The 25,333-nt window shown below is 42.4% G+C and overlaps 1 protein-coding gene across 1 annotated transcript in view; it reads right to left on the bottom strand.

Annotated features, from left to right (window-relative positions):
* Toll-6 (Toll-like receptor 6) overlaps nt 1-5,533 on the bottom strand; it is a 30,911-nt gene extending 25,378 nt beyond the window's left edge. The window contains exon 1 of the mRNA XM_043411893.1: nt 640-5,533. Within this exon, the coding sequence (XP_043267828.1) occupies nt 656-4,378 (3,723 nt within the window). The 5' untranslated portion in view covers nt 4,379-5,533 and the 3' untranslated portion in view covers nt 640-655. The remainder of the gene's footprint in view (nt 1-639) is intronic.
* Nucleotides 5,534-25,333: the final 19,800 nt, after the last annotated feature.

Genomic DNA, 25,333 nt, shown 5'->3' on the forward strand with positions numbered 1-25,333 from the left:
TAGAAGCACACCTTTCACTCAGGACACGTACGGAGTGTGCATCACGTGGAGAAACACAATTGTAAGCCTCGCCAAGCTCACGATGCTATACGCAATATATATAAGTATCGATTTTATCGATACCAAACTTCGCAATAATCCATAACATAAATTTTTCCTCGTTAACGATCCCACCTTCTCTCTAGCCGGGGCGACAGAACATTCTTTCACACTGATAGACGCTTACAATTTTCTCACTCACGATTCCTTGCCACGATAAAATTCTCACCGGTTGGAAGCATTCAGTGCTTCCACGACTAGAATAATTCTACACTCGTGTGTGCAGCAATTCTATGTACACATATATACCAGAGAGAAAAGGAGCGTCGTTATGGAAGAGACGGAATGAGCGAAAGCTGCTTCCACGTGACTTCAGATATACGCTGTCGCACGTGCGTTCTATGCTCACACGTTTAAACCACTTATTCCAAAATGAGAATTTGGAATCGTCCTACAGTTGAATGTGAGTTATTATGTTTCGTATGATCCCGAGACGTGGCAACGTCCCGTGTAACTTTTAAGTGGTTGATACAAAGATGTGAAAGGCGAGAAGGCGATATTGTATGAAGTGTAAAAGTATTAGTATGAGAAGATAATTACCTAAGGTAGGCTCCTCCTATGCCCATAAATGCTGAGGTGGCGGTGGCGGCGGTGGTAATGGCAATGGTCTATCCAGCACCGGTATAGGCGATACCTCAGGCATCGCGAATTTCAATTTTTGCCAAAAGAGTTTGTCGCCCCAAACGAGTACGGTATGGGACGAGATTCTTTTTCTCAGATCGCTGTCAAGGTCCTTCGGACATACACCACCAACGAGGAGAAGAATGACCGAGCGGCCTTTCCCTCTGAGTGCCTCACGCAGCGCCGATTTGAACTCAAAACGCGCCCATTCACCGTGCAAAAAGTTTCGCGATAATATTAGAATGGTGCGCCTCGAGGAGTCAGCCGCTTCGGCAACAGCGTCCGCAACATTAGCACCGGCTCCAAGATCCCGGTAGTGGAGACACAGCCTGTAAGAAGTCTCGAGTCCTGGCACGAGAACCCTCGAGACAAAGTTCTCATCAACAGCCGAATATGAAATGTAGGCATCGAACGGTTTCTCTCGATCTTCAAAAGCTGCGGTTTTGTAACACGCCCGCAATCCACATCTACTCGCCGCCCATGTTCGTAAAGTACGACGATGCCTGAAGGCACCACAAAGCAGAGCAACCATCGCAAAGAATAACACCGCGGTGGCCAATAAAAGCGGAAGATAAGCCTCGAGAGGACGAGTCGCGATAGCCGTGCCGGTAGCACCAGTCAATGCCGCACAATTTATGGCAGAAACGTTCGCTGGTAACGTTATTGGCATGCCCAGCGCACAGGTAACTCTTTTCCAATCGCTCACTTTCGCCTTGTTTTTCGTCATCCAGTCCCGCACCTGATCCAAATACGTACATTCACAGCTCCACGGGTTATTCGATAAGCTTATATCCACGAGGTAGGGATTCTGGGCCAACTGCCAAAGGGCGAAGGTTCCCAATCGATTGTTGTCCAAAGTGAGAACCTCCAGGTAGCGAAGCCCAAGAAACGTACCATTGTCAATGTGAGTTAGCAAATTATTCTGGAGATAAAGCTCCTTGAGATTCTCCAGTGGAACAAGTTCCGCCCCGTTAAGCGAGCTTATCTTATTGTTCTCAAGATGAAGGACAATTAGTCTTTTAAGGCCGCTGAATGTGTGATTGTGAATAGCGACAATGTTGCTGTCATTGGCGTACAATACCTCGAGATTCTTGCGCCCGATGAACGAATGCGATGTAAGCTCGCCGAAATTATTACCATCGAGATATACCTCCGTTGCGTCCATGGGCAAGCGGCCCGGAAGGCTCTTGTAATTCGAGCTCGAACAATCGACCACGTTGGCCGACCACGATTGATCGTGGTAGCACGTGCAATTCTGCGGACAGGTCATTTCACAGTCGCAAGCGTCGAAGTCACAACAATGACAGAGAGCGAAACAATGGGCCTTGTAGGTGCAGAGGAACTGCGATGGTTTTGCCTCGAGGAGCGGTATGAATGATCTGTGCCTGTCGTAAGGCAGATGACAATAAACAGTCTCGAGATCCATCACTCGGGGATGCTGCCTCAATGGCAGTGAATTTATGCGTTGGAGCCACTCGGTCGTACAGTCGCAGATGAAAGGATTCCCACCGATGTAAAACTCAGGCAATGGTCGATTCTCGGCAACGGGTGCAAGCTGAAACGCCGATAGATCCATCTTCACTATCTGATTGGCGTAAAGATCGACTCGTGTGAGATTCTCCTTTTCGTAAAACGTTTGCGGTTCAACGGTGTGAATCATGTTGTCATTGACGAATAGTAGCTCTATCGAGTCTGGAATCGATTTCGGATGTATCCTCGTTAGCCTGTTGAACGACATGTCGAGCGTTTGCAGCCGGAAAGCGTGCGGCGTGTTTCCCAGATCCATAATCATATTTTTATGGAGGTCCATCCATTGAAGACGTTCAGGAAGAAATGAGTAGTTGAAATGTCCGATCATGTTATCGGACATGTTCAACCACAATAAACCCGGTGCGTTTGCAAATATTCCCGAAATATCCTGAAGATAATTTGCGTCCAGACGTATCGCCTGAAGTGCTGGGTTGCTGGAAAATGCCGCTGTCTCAACGTATTCGATTTTGTTTCTGGCAAGGTTCAATATCTGTAGAGCCGGCAGCTCGGCAAGAGCCTCCCGCGTCACGTTTGTGACCTCATTGCCAATCATTCGCAAACCGTACAGACTTGACATCCCATGAAAGCCAGGCTTATCCAGACTTTTTATTTGATTCTCACCGAGATCGAGGGTTCTCAACATCCTCATGTCTTTCAGAGCGACTGGAATACTGTCAAGATTATTACCAGACAAATTGAGATCTTGCATACTCGAGCAATTTCTAAACGCGTCTGAATGTATACCTTCCAGTAGATTAGAATCCATAGAAAGCAGGGAGAGAGCAAACAAACCATTCAATGAATATGCGTCTAGATAAGCGAGACGATTGTGCGCTACTTCGAGGGTATGAAGATTGCTCATTGGAGAAAATGTATCCGCTGGTATCGTTTCAATTTCGTTGTGCTGAAGATTCAATATCTGCAGGGTGTATAGATCTTTGAAGAGTGCAGGATCTAATTTGGCTATCTTATTGTGTGACAAATTGAGCAGTACGAGACGAATGAGTCCTCTGAATGTGGTAGCGTTGAACCACGAACTCGTGAGCATGTTACGGGAAAGATCAAGGGTTACCAGCTGGTGCATGTCAACCACTAGACCGGGTGCTAGCGCGGAGATGGAATTGTTCTGCAGTCGAAGCTCTTTGAGGCTGTTGGTTGCATCTTTGAAAAGACCGGCAGGCAATGCTACGATGCGGTTCGAAGATAAATCGAATATTTCCAAAGATCTGAGACCTCGCAGAGCCGTATCGTCTAGCATAGAGACTGCGTTGCCCGATAAATTCAGACTCTTGAGACGTCTCAGAGCCGAAAATCCGTGTGATGGTATCACCGATATTTGATTGTTGGATAAATCCAGGATCTGAAGATCGAGGGAACAGGATGTTGACGCCGGAGTGGATTCTTGATCACGTTTTGGCTGAACCGACGTGCCGGTATGTTGATCGCTAAAACCCAACTCCGTAACGTCTTTGAGCATGTTGAATGAGATGTTTAGAGTCAAAAGATTGCTCAGCGGACAAAATAAATATTCTGGTATCTGCCATATATTGTTGGCAGATAAATCAATTTTCTCAATCTGAGGGTTCATTTCGAACGCCCCTTTTTCCAACTCGAGACTAAATTTCGTTTTTCTTCCGTTGAGACTTCTTATAGTCAAATTTCGTAGATCCCGAAAACCGTTTAGTATTTTTGCTGGCCAACGAGTGAATTTGCAGCCGGTTAATCGCAGATCTCGAAGTCTCCACAAGTGAAGAAAGTCCTCTACGTTTACCGGTGTGCCTTCTACGCTCCAGTCCTCACAAATAATATTCATCGAAGTCACGTATTCGCTGGTTATCAGCGAGAAGTTCGTGCGTAATGGCTCGTTTCCATTAAATCGGTAAACACAAGTAAGGGCGCCTTCGTGATCGGGTTCCCAGTAACAATGTTCCGGTACATCGAATCGTGACGGGGGTGCACTCGTTACTGCGAGCACGTGGCCTATCTGGAAGATAACGTAGATTATTGCAAGTCCCGAACCGGCCATAAGGCATCTTCGATTAGACGCCATTGAACTGCCGCTGCTCCGGCTGACCACCATATTGCGTTCTTTCGATTTATAAAAGTCTTTATTCAGTTGAGATGACATTTTTCCACGCGGACTCGTATCTCCAGTTCATTTCTCGATTCGCTAATTCGATTGCCGATGCAGGAACTGCTTTTAAGCTGCAATTCTCGCAACTGACTGTACAATTCGATTAGATGATCGTTCCACATCGCTTATAACGAGAAGGAAACGAGTATAAACAAACATCACGAAGCGGCTCTCACTCGTTCACTCTTCTTTGAAATCCTTTTTCTGTTAAATTGATTACTTCTCTGATTTTTTTACTGTGCAGGAGACACTTTCAACATGACTCCATCAGGATGTCGTGAAATGAGTCGAAAGGGTTTTTCTGTAAGGCTGATGGTGACGGAGGATCCTTTTCGAAATGTCAAGCGTTTGAACACTGTAAAATTGCTGTGTCCTTCGTCTCTTCCTTTCCAGGCAGAATTAGCCGCCTTCGGTTTTCACCTTAATTGAAAATTCATCCGGTTTTTTTCAAGAATTAGATCATCCTCCGAGCTGCCCCTTCCATTAATCATCCTCGGGATTCCTCAAGCGGATGACGAGGTATGGCTGATGAAGGAGGTTATCAACGACAGTGAAAAGCTCTGTGACTTCCGGAAATTACAAGGTTGGTGAGGTGGCCCGCGACTTCAAACTACGTTCTAATTACGGCGTCTTCTTCACGATAACCATTCGACATTTCAAGTATACAATCATTTCGTAATCCCAATCCTTGCAACCGTTCACTTTCATGCTTTTCCGTCCGGGTTTAATTTCATACCGGCAAAGCACGATTTTTACAACACCGCAAACGTCTCGAAACCCCGGAAGGTTCGTCGTCTGTTTTCCACCCGCGAGTAAGCGGTCACACTGCGATCATTCGGATCGATCCTGCCAAGCACTTTCCAATCAACTAAACAAATATGCCGAAAAACTTAAATCCTCACAAGATCGTGGACAGATGCCGGCAAAGTAGCAATTGTTTACGCTCATTAATCGCAATCGACCCCAAATAATCCACGGAAATGAGCCGCAAAATACTTTTCCTATTCGAATAAGAATAACCCCGAAATAATAGTGTATCTTGAGGAAAGCGAACCCGGAGCTGGAACTTGTATCCCGTGAAAATGTAAAAGTTTAACGGGGCTCTCCCGCGTACGCTGGAGCTCGGCGCCTATGAACCAGCTGCGAACGGAGGCCACCGCACGACTGACGGCAGATCTCGACAAGCTCTAACTCGACGCAGCGTCCACCAATCGCTTTTACCCCCACTCTAAAAGGGCGCGAGAGCGAGACCGAGAGGAACCAAAAGGAAGAGAATGAGAGAATGAGAGAAGGAGAGAGACAGCGACGGTAGTAGCAGTGGCTAGGGCGCCACAACGTTCAGGCACGTACCCCCGGCAGCACATATACACGGGCGCGCGCGATGAGCAACGCGGCGCACTCGCAACCATCACCCACGCCCACACCCATGTGTGTGCGTTCTACTATTTCTTTCTCTTTTCCTCTCATCCTCGCTGTATAAGTCTCTTTCGTTTTCTAGTGTACAGGGGTTGAGGACAGCATGCACGAGTTGGTGATTCAACTGGCGAACTTGCACGAAGAATTGCGAACCACCCGTTCCTCTATCTTTCCTTCACTGCATATATGTCAGTATGCGTGTACGGGAACGTAGATCGTGCTCTCTTGTTGTGCAGTAGTACGTCCATGTGCAGTGCTTGTGGATGTGAACCCTCCAATAGAATACTCACTGGCATTTGTGAATCGTCGACACTGCTAGCAATATTCTGAGTGCATCTCTCCGTGTCGAGAATCATTCAAACAAAACGCCGCAGTTAATTTTTAAAATCCCTCAAAAGCACCCTCGCGAAAAGACTTTGCAAACCATTTGAAGCCGCAGACCAGTAGGATTTTTCAACGAACCCATATTTGCGCAGGGGATTAATTGAAGCTGAAATTTTGCCGTTGCAACAATAATTGCGAACAATCTCTTGTTTTTGGATTATCATTAAATGTGGGGCGAACGTTTTCTCAATGTGAAGTAAATTATTAATAACAATAGCAAAAATGCAACGTTGTTCTTCGTCTCCACCACTGTATGGATAATTTCTCGGTTCTAATTCCCTCCGCGTGCAAAAATTCATTTAATTTCAATGAAATTCCACGAAATTTGTTTCACGCAGCAAACCAAAAGAAAAAGATTGCCCGACATTAAGGCATTTTGCCAGGAGTAGCCTGAATGAAGTTAGAGAGAAGGTCAAATGAAAAGAAAATCGCGGATTAAAATAATCGCTCGAATGTGCCGGAGTGTTCCAATAGCCTAAAGGTGTTTTCAAGACGATCTCGAAAGATCACTGCTCGCACAGCTCCCTCGGATGATACCGTGCACCGGAAAGCTCCATGATAAATCCGCACGAACCTCGCAATGTGGTTATAAAATTTTCGACAATGCACGTGCGCACTGTAAATCCATTTGTGGATAGAACACACCGCGCGATGCTGGATAGAAGAGATTCGCTACTCGCATGTGTTGAACAACGCCATCAGTTCTGTCTTCCGGCACCGACGCTTTCTGACTTTTTATTAAACCATATCTACGTCCATGCTCGTATGCACACGTATGACCACTCTATAATTGGAAATATATACCCTAAGAAATCAAGGGCTGTAGCACGAGGCAGTGATACTAGAGAAAACATGTGGCACGTTAAACGTTCCACGGTAGCAAAGCGTTTCTTCGCCGATTGTGGAATCCCCTGAAGAGGGAGAGAATTAAAAAGGATTAGGGCTCGTGGCATTCACTAAATTAACGAGGGGTGAAGGGCCGCTTACGAAGGAGGTCCAGTCTGCGGCAAAGAAATATACATAGAGTCGTCGAATAAGCGGCGAGTAAAAAAGGCCGATGGAGAAGGGTGAGGTTCCGAGGGTGTCGCGGCTAACCCCATCTCCCTAGCTCAGGAGACATTCGAATTCTCACGGGTGACGTGACTCTTTGATATAGCCGTAGCGCCGCCGCGCCAAAAGAAGAAGTTTTAATTGAACGGGAGAATAGGACGTTTAATCGGGCAAAAGGGATTAATTGCTAGAAAGGAAGGGGGTTAAAACATTGGGGGGCCAAGGGATCAGCGGTGGAGATGGTGGTGCGGCAGTCGTGAATGGTACGACCCATAGGCCATCGTATTTGTATGCATATATTTCAAGTTAAATGGGCAACCACGCGTCTTCGCTCTAGCTCGCGAGGGTCCAAGTACAGAAGCTCCCTGGAAGCACCCCAGACCAAATGGATTTCGTATAAATATCTGTATGGGGTAGGGAGAAAAGGGACAGCGGAGCGATCTCCGGGCCTGGTGCACCCATGGCCACCCATTTCATTCCTGGCTCCGAGCGAATTCCTTGTACCATACGCGTACAGTATATAAAGACCACGAAGCCGACCGATCTTTCGTTAAGGGGTGTCGCATCTTTGTATACTGTGCAGCCCTCCGGCTCGCCCTCCCTTCTCCGCCGCCTCCCTCGAAACTGGTATCTCCGACGCCGCGACTTCCACGTCCGGTCCCTGGGCGAAAGCTCTTTTACTTTTAACAGTGAATAAATTAGCTGTACCCGCGAAGCAAATTAAAACAAACGTGGCAATGCTTTACGCGCTTCTCGGGATTACATTCTCGCAAAGGAAGGCAAAAAGAACTCGAGTTTCTTCTCTCTTTTGCTCTCCCTCTCGCATCTCTCATTTTCACCCTTTCTCTCTCTCTCTCTCCCTCTCTTTTCTCTCGTGCTCTTTTCTTCTTTCCTTCCTCTTTCCGAGTTGGTCTCCCTCTTTCGAGATACTACCACTCGCCGCAAGAGAAGCCCACACAGGCTCTTATTTCGAAGGCGACGTAAGCACGCCATCTTTTGTCATAAATCACCCGAAACGATACAACTTTCAAGTTATTCGGAGTTTCGCACTTGGCCGCATAATTTATAATACAACGAAAGTCGAGTCTCTTGCATCCGCGCTGTTTCCCCCTGTGTACATCATCACGTCTCTCTACTCGCAAACTACTTTATTATGATTATCGCGATTATTATTGTTATACGCCTATACGCGTGTGTGTGTATTTAGTTATGGAACGAAAGTTTTCCTAATGACTTTAAACTGCACGAGAATCCGATGGCCAACATAATTAAAGATATTGGATCGAACGGCGAGAACATTGATTATTTACTTTGCATATTTCGATTTATAAACGAGCAAAGTACCGTAATTTTCAATTGGACAGATGCCAGATCTTTCACATTCATTAACATCCAACATATTTGACGAGGGATTCCTCACCACTCAGAGGTGGAAGAATGCATTAATCTTGTTGGAGAGGAGAAAAAAGATTTGAAGTTTTACGTGTATCTCGATGACGTACATATCAGATAAGAAAAAAAAATTCAAAATGAAACATACAATGGGAGGATCATTTCGAAATTTCATTGCACGAGCCTTTTATTTTTTTAGCCAGAGTTTTCTATTGATCGATGTAACCTACATTTTTATAATGGATTATCGCAAGTTATATGAATGGATTTTTAGAGTTATTCGCAGATTGGAAAAGTAGTAAACCGAACCTTTCCGTTATTTTAATTTTATTCATTGACAGGCGAACAAACATCCATTCACTGAGGATAAAACCATCAATGTTTAACTCAAACACAACAGAGAGTTCAGTCCACGCGCACACAAAATAAATATTTTCGATAAAATTCGACGTCGAACAGGCATCGGTAAAACAAATAAGATTCGAGCACCCCGATATAGTTCGTGGAATCAACAATCCCTTCAGCATCACCAGGCATGGTGCATAATGCATACAATACAGAGTCTATTGGTTTGAAAAAAAAGTCGTTGGAAGCAAATGAAGACGAAAAAATTCGTTGAGAGTACGAGATATGAAATTTCTTATGACACTGCACCGGCAATGACGTTGGGACTGGAGTAGAGCTCCGGTTTAATAAGCAACGAGATGATGCCGGGTGAAAACGTTGGCGAGAGAGAGAGAGAGGAAAGAGAGAGGTAAAAAAGCACAGGAAAAAAGAAAAATAAGTGAAAACTGTTGCAGCCCGAGGCTAATTTAGTATCAGGACAAAATTACACATAAAGGACCCGAATCCTCGGCACTCTTGGTGCTGCAGCGTCAGAATTGAGACGGTTTAAAAAGGGTGGGCAGGTTGTATTTACAGGCTCATGAGAGAGGAAGAGAAAAGGGATGCGAGAGGAGAGAAACAGACGCGTTTCTCCATCCTCTGCTAATAAACTCCTTTCATTAGAGGCGCCTGTGATGCCGAATGAACGGAGTGCGTATAGTCGCAACACGACGACAGCTGGAGCTCTAATTATTGTATTTGGCCCACTCCTAATCCTGGAGCTGAACGCTTACTCTCATCCCATTTCGTCTAGATGCCCCTGCCCTGTATCTCATCTCTCCCTTTTCGGTGTGTATCCTCTTCCAAAGGGAAGCCGTTTCGTGGGGTGTATGCGTGTGTTATACACAGGACACTTCTATACTCGTATGCAAGCCTTTTGTACGAAAATCTCGTATAAATTCTTCAAAGGACTGGTTCTGAGTTTCAGAAATTGTGGGTTATCTAACTATATACATTTTGCTTTATCTCTTTTCCTCTCCCTTTCTCTCGCGCTTGCTCTCCGTGCTTGCTCTCTATTCCTATCTTTGAACAAACCCTGTGACTCGAAAAACTTCTTTCCATGGTACACCGGATACCCGAGCGAGCCGCCACGTGTTTCCTCCCACGCGAAATTACCTAAGCAACCTCGAACCAAACTCCTTTCATTTTTTCGCATGCCGGAACTCAATTAAACGTCGAAATGTCATTTTCATAAGGAGCAAAAATTGCAAAGTGTGCTACTTTGAATATAAAATTATATTCGGGAAAAATGTGCTTTCAACCTGACGAACTTGCAATGTTTTTTTAAAAATTATTATCATTATTTTTTTCGAGGAAAAAAAATAGCACGCGGTCTTTTGCTGCTTCGTCTTTTTCCTATTCCCTTCACTTGTGATGTATTATCAACTCCGCCCTTCCTCACGATTCTTTTTTCTTCCTTAACTCACGCTGGGATATATGGCAGCCATTTAGCAATGCTGGTATGTGCCCACGTGAGAAACTCTTGTAGGATATGATAAAATATGCTTTTTGTGAATGCCTAGAAGACTCCACCAGAGGGCGAGTCCCATTTACCTCAATTATACTGGGCATCATTCCAGTTTTCTCCGAGTTATTCACAGCTTCATATTTCGTGACAAAAGGGAGAAAAGAAAAATCGTCAATTGTTCATAGTATGCAAGGAAAGCTGCACGCTTAATAAATTGAACGATGAAAGTGTTTTTTTTGTTACTTTCGTCTTAAATTAATAGCTCAGAGGTGAAAAAAAACAATCATAAATTATCATTATAAGCTGAAATTAAGGACTCGTTTAAATAATTTACGGAGCAAAGACCACGTAAACTCTAAATTTAATATCACGTTTTATCTGCCGTAATTCATTCCACAGGAAAGCTTGTTATGCGGGTATAGACTAATATGGACGTCGCGTCCTCCCTCGTGAAACCTTTCTCTTTGCGCTTCTCTGTACATTCGTGTGTAACTCTCATCGACGTATAGATGTGTGTAAATATAATATGAGAGTGTATTCGCCCATGTGAATGCTCGTGAGCTTTCCGGAACAGGAACAGATGATACAATAACCCGCTTTGTCCTGGCCATCACTTCGACCACCGCCATGTCAAACTCTCGACCCCTCACTTTTGTCACCCTTTTATCGATTCTCTTGTTCTCCCGTTCATCGCCGTTCCGTCCCCCTGCCAGCATCCAACTGCTCCAACACTAAAAACAGACAATTACGAACTGTTCCTTCCTCATACCTCCTCCGGTGTATGAATACTCGACTTTTTATATTAATTATTTCATCGTGTCGCCGCGCCCGCTACGTGTTGGCGAATAAAAGTTTTAGCCTCATCGCCCTAGTATTTCGGCACACATATACAAACAATTTTAAGGAAGCCTCACGATTTATAACAATCAACAAAAAAGAAACCAACAAGTCGAATTTGCTTGTTGCAAACCAGAGTGAATGAAAAAGTTAAATATCCATGATCACAGTAATTTCACACTTTTCTGATGCCATCGAACAATAATTTAAGCTTCTCAACTTCCTAGAATTTAAGGTTGCACAGTACCTCTTTTGCGGGGCAGGCGGTGAGAGAGGTACTCTAATGCTTTAACATGGAAAGCCTCCTCGTCTTACCAACTGCACGTGAATTTAGTTTCTCGTTCTCAATTTACATGAAAAAATGATAAATGTGTACTATTAGATGAAAAAATAACTATTTCAACAATAATTTTCCTAATTTTGGCGAAAAAAGCTTCTTGTTTCATATTTCAAAATATCAAACATTTGCTTTGACAGCAGCAATGCAGGGTTATGCTTTCAGTTTTTGACTGTTGGCTGCTCTGCTCAAGCTCGAGGGCAAGCAGCAAGTCGCACTGTTTATATGTAGCTATACGAGAGTGCGTTGATCGATGCGACGTTGCCGCGTTTGAAGCTGTGTCCGCCAGAAGAGAGAGACAAACTTCGTTTATTAATTTTCGTTTATTTTAGTTTATTAATTAGAGTTATCTTGACAATTGCTTCATATACTAGTGTTCGTTTAATCGAAAAGTGGCTTTTTTAAAAGTAGTTTGTCAATGTTTTTTTGCTTTTGTTTATGATTTTCCATAAGATCCAATGTAAAAAACTAGTTCAATTATCTCAGAAACGGTATGGCTGAACCCGTTAAAATTTCGCGAGCAAACAGTTCACACACTTTCGAACGTATTCACCAATTTGCATAAAAATCCCTCTTTTTTATGTATACTACCGTCCCACCTTAAGATACTCGAGGAAAAATGATTTTTAAAACTTTTATGTACTGAGCAACGTACGCAAAATTACAATTTATCCACCTCATCGGCTTATGCAGTGTATTGAAAGTAATAATATTCCAAAATCGTTGTATTTTCTCAAGATTTATTGCAAATTGTGCTAAAAGCAGGCCTGTTGGTACCAGAGCACAGGAACGTTGACATCCTCTGATTCGTCAGTTTATTGAACTCTCTCTCAATCGAACATTAATGAATCTTGAATAAGCAAGCTCGATATGTAATAAATGTGTATGTGGATGTCCAAGGAAAGAAGAAAACATGCATACATGATGGGACGATCGTGCGTGCGGTAGTAGGCAAATGTAGAGAAATTAAACGGATAAATTCATCCTGGTCAAACAGGCGGTGAACACGTTCGATTGACATTGGCCGTGCATGCTCATCCAGCACATCCATCGGCCGATTGTACTGGAAATTCTGCGGTGATGGTGAATCCATTTTAGCCTCGTTACCAAATTGCTTGAATATTTCAGAACGCTCTGGTAGATAGTATTGATGGCATATAGAGTTAGAATCAGACACGCACTCATACGCAGGCAGACACTTTGATGAAAACGTTCGTGAATGCACTGAAACGTGAGCACAAAGCGGTTCAGTCACCGCATCGATTTTATGAGAACACTATCTTGACGTCAGAACGTTGAGAATAAAAATGGAAGAAAAATAAGTTACGAATTGATGAGCATGTTGATCAACGAGCACGCAAAATGAAAGATATAAATTTTCAAGTTTAGTTAAAACCTGCATAACAATTTCAAATGCACTCGAACCGCATCAGCAGAATTATTCAAACCAAATGGTCGAACGTTATTGCGGAAGAACACAGCGGGAAATAAAGAAACGCTCGTGTTGCGGTATAGTGGAATTTATTTTGTATATTGACGGAAATACGTTCTTAGTCTGCTAGATGCCTTTCATCAATTCACGCCGGAGTGAATTTAATTATTTACTTCTCATCGCAACAGCTCGTAGGTATTCTCGATCTTGGGAAAGAAAAATCACGCTATACCTGAACGCTTTGCTCGCTCTACAACCCTCCATGGATTACCATCTCTCTCTCTCTTTTTTCCTCCTCCATTCCTCTCTGTCTGCTTCCTTTTTCATCCTCGATTCTCTATTTGGGCCCGGATATATCTCGCGTGGTTGTTTTCGTCTCGCCTCAGAGCAAGTAAACGAGCTACTTTCTATCTTTTTCTCCTATTAGATTAAATCCAACGTCCGAGAGGGAAAAGGTGGCTCACCGCGCGTTCGTAAACGGACATACGGACCGAGAATACACCGAGTCAAGATCACCGTAAAAGTGAGATTCGTACATTGTGCTCCAATGCGAAGGGCGCGTACCGAGCGGCAAATTGATACAAACGACATACCGTGAATTCGCCCGGCCACAATCACACGTACATACATACACCAATCCAACCCGGCACGTATACATCCTTCTTACTGATTGGAGCTACAAGAAGATCCTCTCGCAAACGGTTTTTCTCGCTTTATTATTCTATGGTAAAATCATCGAATTAAGATCCTACCCACATTCATTCTCATCAATGCCAACGTGTTAGAGATCGTTGTAACCAACAATACTGATCCCAACATATCCACATGTTGAATAAGGACTTTGACAAAAATGTTGCTTCGTGCCTACAGTTTTGTATTTACGATTATTTATATTCATTTTTTATTCAAAGATAAACGATATTTGTTGAAATGTACATTGACAACAAAGTGGAAAGTTAAATAATATTTGTAATAAATCTTCGAAAAAATTAAAATTCATCATCTTCGTAATCGTAATTTGAAGTTCGAGATAAAAATTCGGACGAGTCTTTTGAGCATAGATTAGTGATTTCGTTTTAAGCTGAAGGAACAAGAGCTTACTTTTATCAATGCTTGATATATTGAAAAGCCATTTATCGCATCTTATTCATTTAGACAAGTTTGGTAGAAAAAAAGCTTCAGCTATAGAAAAAAGTTTTTGGAATAACTACTTTATCTCGAGATTACCTTTTTGTTTCGAGAATTTTGGTATTATTTGAATTTTCCGAGTGCTCTACAAAAGACAAAAAAGTACTTGGTTATTCTGGTTTGAGAAAGAAATTCTACTGTTATGGAAACAAAAACTCTCATCTCAGCTTTGTCGCGTTTCCGGTGGTAATAAGGAACGAAGTCTCATGGCCGCGTGGTTAGTCTGTTTCACGCCCGTGAATAAAGCCCGTCAAGTTTTTGTGAGACGGCAAAGAAAAAGAAGAGATAGTACAGTAGTATACCTAGGAGAGTTTCTAATAAAACTTTTGCAGCCACGACTCTCATTCCTGCTCGTCTCTCGTCAGAAGAAAAAGCTCGCCGAGAGCGGCGCCTCGCCACAGTTAAACAATCTGCAGCATCAAAATAATATGCAGATGTAATTTCTAGTAACTTCATTTTATTCAGAGCGTGCAGTCTGCATTCGTACGTATATGAAACAGTTCATATGCAAGAGGAATAACAGTGTATGCATATAAACAAAAGGTCCAAATGTTTTTTCATTTCAACGAGAAAAGTTCTCACTTTTTATGTACGAAATATCAATGAATCGGTCAGATCAGAATACAGTTGGTTGGTGGTAAGTGAAACAACTAGAAAGAAATTGCATTTCAGGCTGTCCACTATCGATGTGAGCACGTTTCTCCTTGTCTCACTATTTATGCATTAGTATTTATTCATTTTTCTTGGCCCTATTAAAGACCCCAAGATTTAGCAGAAAACTGACATTGAAATGGAAGAAAAAAATATTTAATCGTAGAAGGATATAGGGAATAGAGTTCCATTTTTTTCTTTCGATGAAATTCGAAAGAAAAAAATGGAAGTAACGAAAAACATTATTCGTGTAAGTGTAGCTAATTCGAGAGGGCATTGTGCTCGTTATTTTGTATACCAAATTAGTTGCCTTTCCTCTATCGATATTAGCATTTTATGTGGCAGCGTCTCGCGCCGTTGCCCAATGAATTCATCCACATACATAAATATTTGTGCATATTTACTGCAAGAGTTTTAAGGTTCAAGATCCATGTCAGGGTTCATCCAAATCTAATAAGTTTTAATAAAAATAAATTCTACTTCTTCACAGGTAAACTGAACTTATTCGAAGCAACACATTTTTCTGCAGGATTTTCACTATATATGCGAATTGATATTTTTAAGAAAAATGAGCTCAAAGCTCCCTGAAAATACGTAGATACCCAACTTTATCATCGCATCCGTTTTACCATACATAGGATATTCTGTAAATGAGGTTCCACGATAGCTGGCTCTTAACACGTTTTTTACCCTCGAGCTTGTCCCTTGACTAATGTACGATTTTAAGGATTTCCGTGAGGGGTTCCAAAAGATCTACATACACGTATAGACCGCCTTACATCACAAGCTGGAAGGCTATAACAAAGAATGACCCCGATCTCGCAAAGCTCGAATTCTTTCGCTCAAAGCATCACAAATCTTAGGGCCAATGACAGTTACCGTATATATGGGTATTTCTGAGTTTGGTGGTAGGATAACGAGGAGTGGGAGTTCGGACATCCGAAGGATAAGTTGGACGAGCGGAGAAAAGTGAAGGAGGAGGTGGAGGTGGTCGAAAAATAGCGCGGGATAAGACTGCGAGGTGGGTGGGAAAGACGGAAATGAAGATGGGATAGGGTGAAGTTGAAGGGCAGCTTTGCCAGAGAAAAAGTAATATCGATCCAGCGTCATCCATCATGGCTCACACTCTATTAAACCACCATAGCTCCTTCTTTGCCCCTCTGACCCTTTTTTCTTTCCATGGCTACTTTACTCCTCCGATTCCATGCTTTCTCACTCCGCACTTCTCCCATGCTTTCGCCCTTTCTCGAGATCCATTCAACCTCCACACCGGATCCATCGAAAACCACCCCTCATTTCAAGCGGCTCATCCAACTCTCACCGAATACGATTTCATCCAGTTTTTCTCGTTATAGTCGTCACCCTCAACCCTCTTTGCCCAGAGGGCTCTTTTTTAGTGTTTTCATCTCATTCACTTGCTCTCTTTCTCTTTCATTTGGTGCCCTAGATGTGAAAGGATATCCTAGACTATTCGCAACATCGGTCCTTGTATAAGGCCTGGAGAGCCAGTGACCGTGCACCGGATGGAAAAAATACTCTGGCGTGTCCGTTGCTTTCCCAGCTCTACATTTCCCTTATCTATACACATATTCTACTCATCTCCCTTCTTTCCATCGTGCTCGAAAATCAGGGAGGAATCTCTCTAATCGAATACCCGAGCACCAGTTATTTTCATTGCATGCGCGTGTAGAGCATTCAATGTAAAAAATCTTTAGTTGTTATCGAGGCAAATTTCCTCCGACACCATCTAATTTGCTAAAGTTTTTTCAAAAGATTAACAAAAAAAAACGTCTACACGAGACTGCACGAGATTAGCTTTTCCGTGAATTTCAAACCAGTTTTCCAGAGCGACCTGCTCGTACACGGTCGTCGAACGCCCTTTCCCTCGAAACCGGCGACTCTCACAGAGATAACTGTGAAAATTCTTTCATTACTTTATTTCAGGCATTCCTTGTAATTATTTTATGGCCGAGGGAATGCACTGATACATTGAGTTTAAAAGTCCAACGATGCTCCAATCATGTGAGTGCACCAATGAATTTCATTGTAGCTAACTAAATGCTTCAAATATTTCAAAGTAAAATGAGAACAAATAATGCATTTGCATTCATTCATTTGATTACTTATAGCCAAATACAAAAACAGGAATATCACACACAGACATTTTTCACCGACGCGAGTTCTTGTGATTCTTTCTAATTTAATAATGAAGAATCATGGCAGCATGAGCGCCGCAGAGGAACGGGAAACGATCGCATCATTTTTCGAAGTTTTTATGACAAATGTATGTGCCATGCTGTGTATATCATAGATATGCATAATAACAGCTCATAATATCATATATAAATCCATACACATATTATTCACTGGTACCATAGACGAGGTGAACACTGACCGTGTGCACCGTTTCGCGTATACAGTAACCGTATTATTTAGACCCGGATGCTCCTGTCAGCGCAGAGAACGCATCTCCATGCGTCCAACACAACGTGGCAATATGCGGCTATACATCTATACGAGACGCTCTGACCTGAAGCAACAGTTTTAAAACCTCGACAGTTTCACTCGTGCAGAAAAATCAAGACCGCTACGATTGACTTCTTTATCGGCGGAACTGAAGTTTCGAGCGACAAATATTCGTGTGGTTGAGATCGAATTTTGCATCGTTAATGCTCAATTTCTCGGTGGTGATTCTACACTGAAAAAAACGTCATTGGAACAACGAAAAACGAGGTGTCAATGAAATATAAGATTGTCACAAGATTCAGCATGATTAAACGAATAAGATAGTTTTGGATCAAGCTGCAGATTCTCTCCGAAGACATTGAAGTTAAATGGAGAAAACTCTTCCAATAAGCATCAATTGCTATTGAATATTTTTTGTTCTCAGTGCACGTTGAAAAGTGCTGACGAGTCATGGTCAAATGTTTTGATAGCACATCGATAAGTGTAGCAGGAATTTATTTGATTAGCTAAATCGGAGAATCATGCTACACACTTTCGTTGAACTTGGTATTTTCGAAAATGACGACTCTGCTAACCCGTAAGCCAGTTGGTTGGAGGAATAATGGATTCAATATAGTCGCAGCGACGAATATCATAAAAAGCAATGTGCGGAAGGCCCTGCTGACGGTTGCCAGATTGCTGATTCCAGGTAGATTATCCCATATACATACACATGCGAATATAACTATATTTAGTTTGTATACATTGAATTCTCGCATCCCTTTTGTTGGAGGGTCCGAGGAGAAGGTGCGTTTATCGCCGGTGTTGGTGCCTCGCACAGTGTGTCGTGATCACAAGGGGCGACGAGTTATAGCCGCATACACATAAAACGCATTACAGACTCGCGACATAATTGCACCGGACAAGCCAGGGACCATTGCTGATAACCAGCGAGTGTTTGGTTGATTACTGAGGGGTGAACTCGCCGCTGCGACCATGCCCTTCTCAGACCAATATATGAGGATGCTGCAGCCTGCGGACCGGTCATGTGGGATAATGGCAAAATTCACAAATCTCGCTGTCTATCGCATCGGAAATTATAACGTTTGGAATATATTATGAACTACGAAAAGCAAAAATGAAATAATGGGCTGAGCGTGTACTTTTTATCCTGAACTTTGGGGCTGACAAGGCTTTTATCAGCTTCCAAAATAAGAGTGATTTTTATTCTATCTCTCCTAGCCGACTGATCCATAATTTTTCTAGGTATAATTCACTGATCTGGAGCTAAGCGAAACTGTGAATATGAGAAACGGTGTCAACATTTCGTGAGACGAGAAATAAAAAGACGGTTAATGAGGATGAGCTTAAAGAGCTCATTTTTCAGGTGGGAGCGTTTAGTTGTAAAATTTTTCTAACGTAAAAAGATAATTAGCTCTCGTCTGGCGCCGCGGAAAATAAGACCGTCGCAATTTGGTTTACATACACGATGTGGTAAAAACTGAAAAACATGATGAAGGAAATCCTATTCCACGAGTTTGACGAAAAGAAGTTGTCCACCAACTATTTAGACGGGGGAAAAGCTTTTTTAAGCATGAGTAATAACGTTGCGCTTGAAAATTAAACGTACGCGTTCCACGAATGCACGATAATAATGCTCGGACATTCTCAATTTGTTGCGCTCGACAAATATTGGAACGGGGTGTTGAACAAACAAATGGAATTTCAACAATGCACAAGGCACTACGCGAGGTCGTGGAATAATAATTGCAGTCCAGGAAAGAAAAGCGGCCAGGATCAGCCGCTCGTGCACGAGACGCATTAACGTTAATCTCTCGAGTCAGTGAAGCTCGAGAGCGAACACAGATATATCATGTATGCGGAGGTGTACGTATTTTTACGAACAATAAATTCACGCTTGTGCACACGTTCGTACTGCTGCACAGTGTGCTTCTTGTACAACTACATTATCCTCTGTTTTCTTTCATTATTTCACGTCTAATTGCTCATACCCGAATGTAGAGAAGGAAACCTGTTTTTTCAACACAAAGTTACTTTTTTAAATGTTTTCTATCCATAAATAAAATTCTTCATCGGATGAGATACCGCTGCCTCCCGTCCCAGTGGGAGCCACCGGTACGCGAAGGCAGGTTGAAAATTGTAGAAAATGAAGATCGGATTTTGACAAATTTTGAAACGTTAGACCATTTGAATAGATTTTTCAAATAAAAAATGTTGATTTCACAGTGAATGCTCTTGCAGGTTTCTGAGTGCCAATCTCAGCATTTTGACTCGTCATATCCTCGTCTTCGTGTAAGCCTGAAAAGTATTCTCACTGCCGCCGTTTCTTGATACACATCACTGTCCAGCATTTGCAGGAGTGCCAAAGGAAGCAACGTAAAACAGCCTTAAAAGACTCAGAACACACTGATTTCGCCACAATAAAAATTATTTACTAGATTATCGAATTCCAAGTTTGTTGAGCAGGGATAATTTCTAGAAAATTCTATACAAAAAAGTGATTTTAAAAACGATGAAAAAATCATTATCGGCAGTAGTGAAAAAATCGTCTGGTTTTCATGAGGAAGTGACCCGAAACCATGCATCAAATTGTCGACATGATAGATGTGGCCAAAAGGTATCAATAGAGCACTTCTGACATCAATCGATACACACAACTCAGAGTGAATCCTCCGGGAGATTTATAAATTGCGATGCAATGCTCGAAACAGCCTGTTGCAGAAGTGAGGATTTACTCAGGATGAAATATCGCTGTGAATGGAAAGAAAAAAAAATTTACTTCGCACAGACTCCACTGCATAACGGTATACCGAAGTTCTGAAAAACGCAAGTATCACCACATGAAAGATCGTAATCCTTATCGACATATTTTTCCATCGGTTTGAAAAATCGTTCACTCGAATTTTTTCCCATATCCTTCGAGAAATCGACGCCCCAAATCTGAATAACCGTTTTCCCAGTTAAAACGAACCTAATGAATCGTTTATCCATCCAGTTGTTTCGTCATCAAACACTCGATTCATTGGATCGTCGTCATCAAATAATTCAGCGTTCCCAGACTGGAGAAAACAATTTTGAGAATAAGATTTTGTCGAACCAACTTAATTAACGTTTTCGGTGATATGAGTACCTCGCAGTGCCCTCGAGGGTCGATAGCTTCTGTAACATGTGTCGTGAAATATGGAAGAGGAACCCGAGGATCGGGTTAGCTCAGGTTCGATGTTAGGGTTTGTTTGGAATAGGGTTCGATGACGTGTAGCACCCAAGCTGTAGACACGCACCAAAACAGAGAGAAACGAAGGCCGAAATGTAAGGGGGGAGCGAGAGAAGTAGCCACCTAAATTCTGGTAACATGTTCAATATCAGGAGCATTACCCAAGGGTAGAGGAAACTCCAAAAGACCCTTGATGCCAATCAAGCCCGGGGAATGTTTGATCAGTTAGTCATGGCGCTGTCGCAAGGTGGAAGGATACTCAGAGGCATCGGAAGAGACAGAGGGTAAGAGAGAGAGCTTTTGTAATTGCAGAAGCGTTATTGTTACCGTTTGACGAGAGTCGAGCTAATATTTTTTGCCAACGTTACAGAGACTAAATTGAAAAATACTTAACTTTCTTCTTTGAGTTATAGGAAGAAGGGAGCGAGAAAATTTCAAACAATCACGAGAAATAGTTCGACCGGCAAGAGGCTAATAAAAAACTTTATCACTTTACTGGCTCAGCAAACGAATTTTGTTTGATTTCCACTCATCGTTTTTCAAGTACCAACAAGCGAGGACTCGATGAAATCTTGAATCAAAAGCGGGCTTGCCAACTCGAAATATCCTCGTGTTAAGGTTATTGCAGTTATTATTATTATTTTCATCATTATTGTCGATATAAAAGCCCGAAGTGGGATTGAGCTCAGGAAATATCTTCGAGTACAACTGAGATGAGGTTAACTTTTCAGTTTCCGGAGTGTGCACTCGCAGAATCATTAACTTCGTCACTCAAGGGCCTCTGCCAATCTACACAGCGTTTCTCTACAGTTTTCCCTAAATGCTGGAAGCCCTAAGAGAGGGCAAATCACACGCCCATTTTCCAGACTCAATTCAATGAGTATTTTATTACTAAAGACAATTAAAAAACCACAAAAGATTATCAGGCCAAAAAAAATAATTCAACTTGTCAATCAATTTCATTTCATTGTTTGATTCAACGGCATGCCCTTAATCATTCCAAAAAAAACATAAGAAAAGTGACAATTTTGAATAATATGGCGCCCAGCGGAAGTGAGGTCCAAGGAGAAGATGCGGTCAGCTGGAACAACCGATGTTGAGCACGGAAAAAGTGTGTATAGGCATGAAACACGGTAGAAAGAAAATATTAGTAACGCTATGAGCTGCGAGGACTCGTATTAATATATATAACAGAATATATATGTATTTACGAGGCTCCTGAGTCTCGAAGCTCTACTAATTGAACGCGTAATTGATGAGGCTGCAGTCTGTACTTACACAATGCTCCAATTGTGCTCAGCCAAGCGCCGCCAGCACAGCACACCAGAGTGTGCCAATATTAGCGATGCACTCGACGTCCCTATAACGGACCCTTCGCGCACAAATAATGCTCCAAGTACCATAAATACTCGTCAGCTCCCGCAATATGCCACGTCGCGCTCTCGCGCTTAGTTATATATGTACGAAGGAATATGCATGTGCTCGGGGCAAGCAATACGTACACAGGAGCAAAAAGTTGTAGAAGCCGCCGACGCCGCGGCCTCGTCGACGTGTCTCGGTAATCTTTTTGTACAATATGTGTGTATGCACGTATATATTACAATGTGTATCGTATAAGCCGAGAGCCTACTTTACGATTCGATTTATATGACAAATTGTTTCCTCGTATATCGCCTTAATGCTCAGGTTATTCGCTATTAAAGTTTCATTTATTTGTTTGTGTCGTCATCGCCTTTCATTTTTTTTTCTCTTCATTTTCCAGTGGATCATAAATATTCGCTGCGTTCTCTTGGATTCTGTTTTTATTTATTTATTTATTTTTTTTTCCCCTCTTTTTATGTCGACGAGAACAACTGAACCTTCTTGTACTGAAACTCGTCGTATTAACGGCAAAGGAAAAGCACAACGAACGCATTCACGATATAAGACTTTATAGGGGTGGCGAAAGTTTGCCAATAAAAAAAAGTCCCCCCCCCCCCCCCCCCCGCCGACGCCGCTCGGGCTCATAGATTTGTATTTAATCGGCGGGAAAGTTTGCCAAGATAAATAATAACTTGAAATATATCAATTTAATACTTGGCCCAACGGTTATAACCCGCCGGTAGAAGAACGGCCAACAGTGTTACTTTATTTCTGGATTTTTAGCCAAATAAATTACTGCGTTGGGGTGCAAGAGAATGCGGAATAATCGCCCTCAATAATGTACTTGCGGATGAATATTTATTGACGAAATCATACACATTTTTCTACGGACTCGTTCCAAAAAATCATTATTCGATATTTGAAAAAATTCATTTCCGGATTGACGGCTCGCATTTTTTCATTATTCATTGGGCAGAGAATCGGAAGGATGTTTGACAATTTCTCCCATAAAACACGAAAAATCGTTGCTAATTATTTTAATTTTTTACGTCCATCACCACCTCAAATGCTTCGTAATTTTATTCTTGAATAGAATATCGCGATCTCGATTACCGTCAAATTTCAAATGAGCTTCTTTCCGCGATAAATTTTTCATCGAGCAAGACATTAAAGGCTTGAAATTAATTTACGGCATGTTTCGATCGTTTTCATTTTCGCGCAACGAACTATCATTGCTATCATGTCACGAGAAAGCTATTATTTGAACGGTCCAAAAAACAAATTAAATAAAGAATCGAAGTGTGAAAGTATCCTGACGGTCATATTTTGTTCACCGCAGTTCTGAGAATCATTCAACGATATTGGGCCGAATTTTTCGGCCAAATCGTGAATTTTACTCCATGAAAAGTAGCTTTGGGGTACGTGCATATGAGAACGTGCGTGCGCGTATGCGTGAGGGAGACCCGAATTGATCTGATAATCCGATTTAACGGTATACCGCGCGATATACGAAATGGTCTGGTTAGTTTCTCTCTTACTCTCTCCCACTTCTTAAGCCTGTATGTATATACATATGCGTGTATATATACAGCTATACCTAATCCCGTCAACACGCCTGTATGCCACATGCTCTGCTTATTGTTATATCGAATACGTACGTAGGCTCTGCTATCTCTCACCGCGATTAAGCCCGATAATGCAGGAGATGTTAATTATAGCGTTACTATAATGCACGCCGAGATAGTACTAACAAAAAATACTAGAAAAAAATAACGGCCATAAACAAGTCACCGGTTACAAGGTCCTCTGGCGATCCAAAAGTAACACGATGCACTTATCCCGAAAATTTATTGGCGATTCCAACCTTAACAAAGGCAGATCATGCCCATGGGATCGTGTATTTTATGGGGGTCGAAGTGGGGTCGATTTTTACTCCTAATTAAAGACATTATCACTCTAAATCAATGTCAGAGTTATTGATTCAAAATTGTAAATTAATTTTTTAAACTTATTTTTTGACGAATGAAATTACAAGCCATTGATTGAACGGGGATCCATCACCGACTGAAGCCAAAAAAATTCATTCGTCCCTGGCTAAAATATATCATAGGTTTTATGAAAAGAATCGCTTTCGAGAGCGAAGAGGAAGAGCACAAAAGGGAAGGGATGAAGAAAAGCTGTGAATAAAACGACAGAAGACTATGACACGAAAGTCTTAAGTAGATACGAAAAACTTGCTATCGTGGAGGAAAGTTCACGAATGTTCAGAGCATCTGTCCCCGTACAGAGAGCCACATACGTTGACAGAATACAATTATTTTGATAAATCCGTAGAAAAGAATCGCGAAATTATCAAAACAAAAGAAGCCTGATGGGCTTTTGGTAATTTCGTTCTGTCGTACTGAAATTAGGCTACTCGACTCAGTCGATATAACAAAAATTATGCCCAATACTGCTGCAATGTTTCAAAGCGAATGAATAATGGCGAGTTCCTGTAGGGACTGAAGAGAAATGTAAAAAATGATTTGTAAAATATTCCGAGTGGCTCGTGCCATAGTCGGGATAAAGTGAGCCTGTCAAAGCTGCGAGTGGAGCCAGTGTCTATTCACCTGTGACGTCACCTTTTTAAACAGGAGCGTAACACACGTACATTTTCCACTCTCTCTCTTGTTACCTTTCCCCCTTCCTTTGCGCTTATAAATCTCATTCCGAACGACCCGAGCAGAAGGAGAGAAGCATCCCATTCGCTCGTCACTCTTGTCGTCGCCGTCGTCTCGGTGTACAGTCATCGGTTCTTTATATTCTCGATTCCTTGTCCCGTGGTCATGTGACACATCAACGAGAAACGTTATGGGAGATCCCGGAACACGGTTATCCTGCATCTCTTATATCGAGGCGCGATATCCATCTGGTCGTGTCTATGAGCATGCACATGATCAGTGTGTACACGTGGATATGAAAATGTACTTGTACCAGTGCACACAAACGTGTCTGTATTTCGCGCCATATCGCGAGAGAGCACCGACGTTTTATTCCTTTCTCTCCTCGTTTTTTCTCGTCCACTCTATTTCCCTCGTGCTATATATACAGTCAGGATTCTCTCCCCTTTTATCTCGTGTATTCTCTAGACGCTTTTTTTCGATCCCCCTCATCGTCTTTTTGCCTCGACTCTATCGCATGTCTCTGCATACGTGGACCAAGAGTACTCCACTTCTGGCTGTATCTGTGCTTCCTCATTGGAAGCGAACGCTTTCTCTGTCTCTCTGGTTCCCACGTTCCCCTTACTCTATTCTTCGTCTCGCAGTCTCTCTCGCCTCGTCCTCGTTTTTCCTCCTCTTTTCTCTGTCTGTTTCTCCATTAGTATCCTC

This window comes from Venturia canescens, chromosome 2 (genome assembly GCF_019457755.1).
Source record: "Venturia canescens isolate UGA chromosome 2, ASM1945775v1, whole genome shotgun sequence".
NCBI lineage: Eukaryota > Metazoa > Arthropoda > Insecta > Hymenoptera > Ichneumonidae > Venturia > Venturia canescens.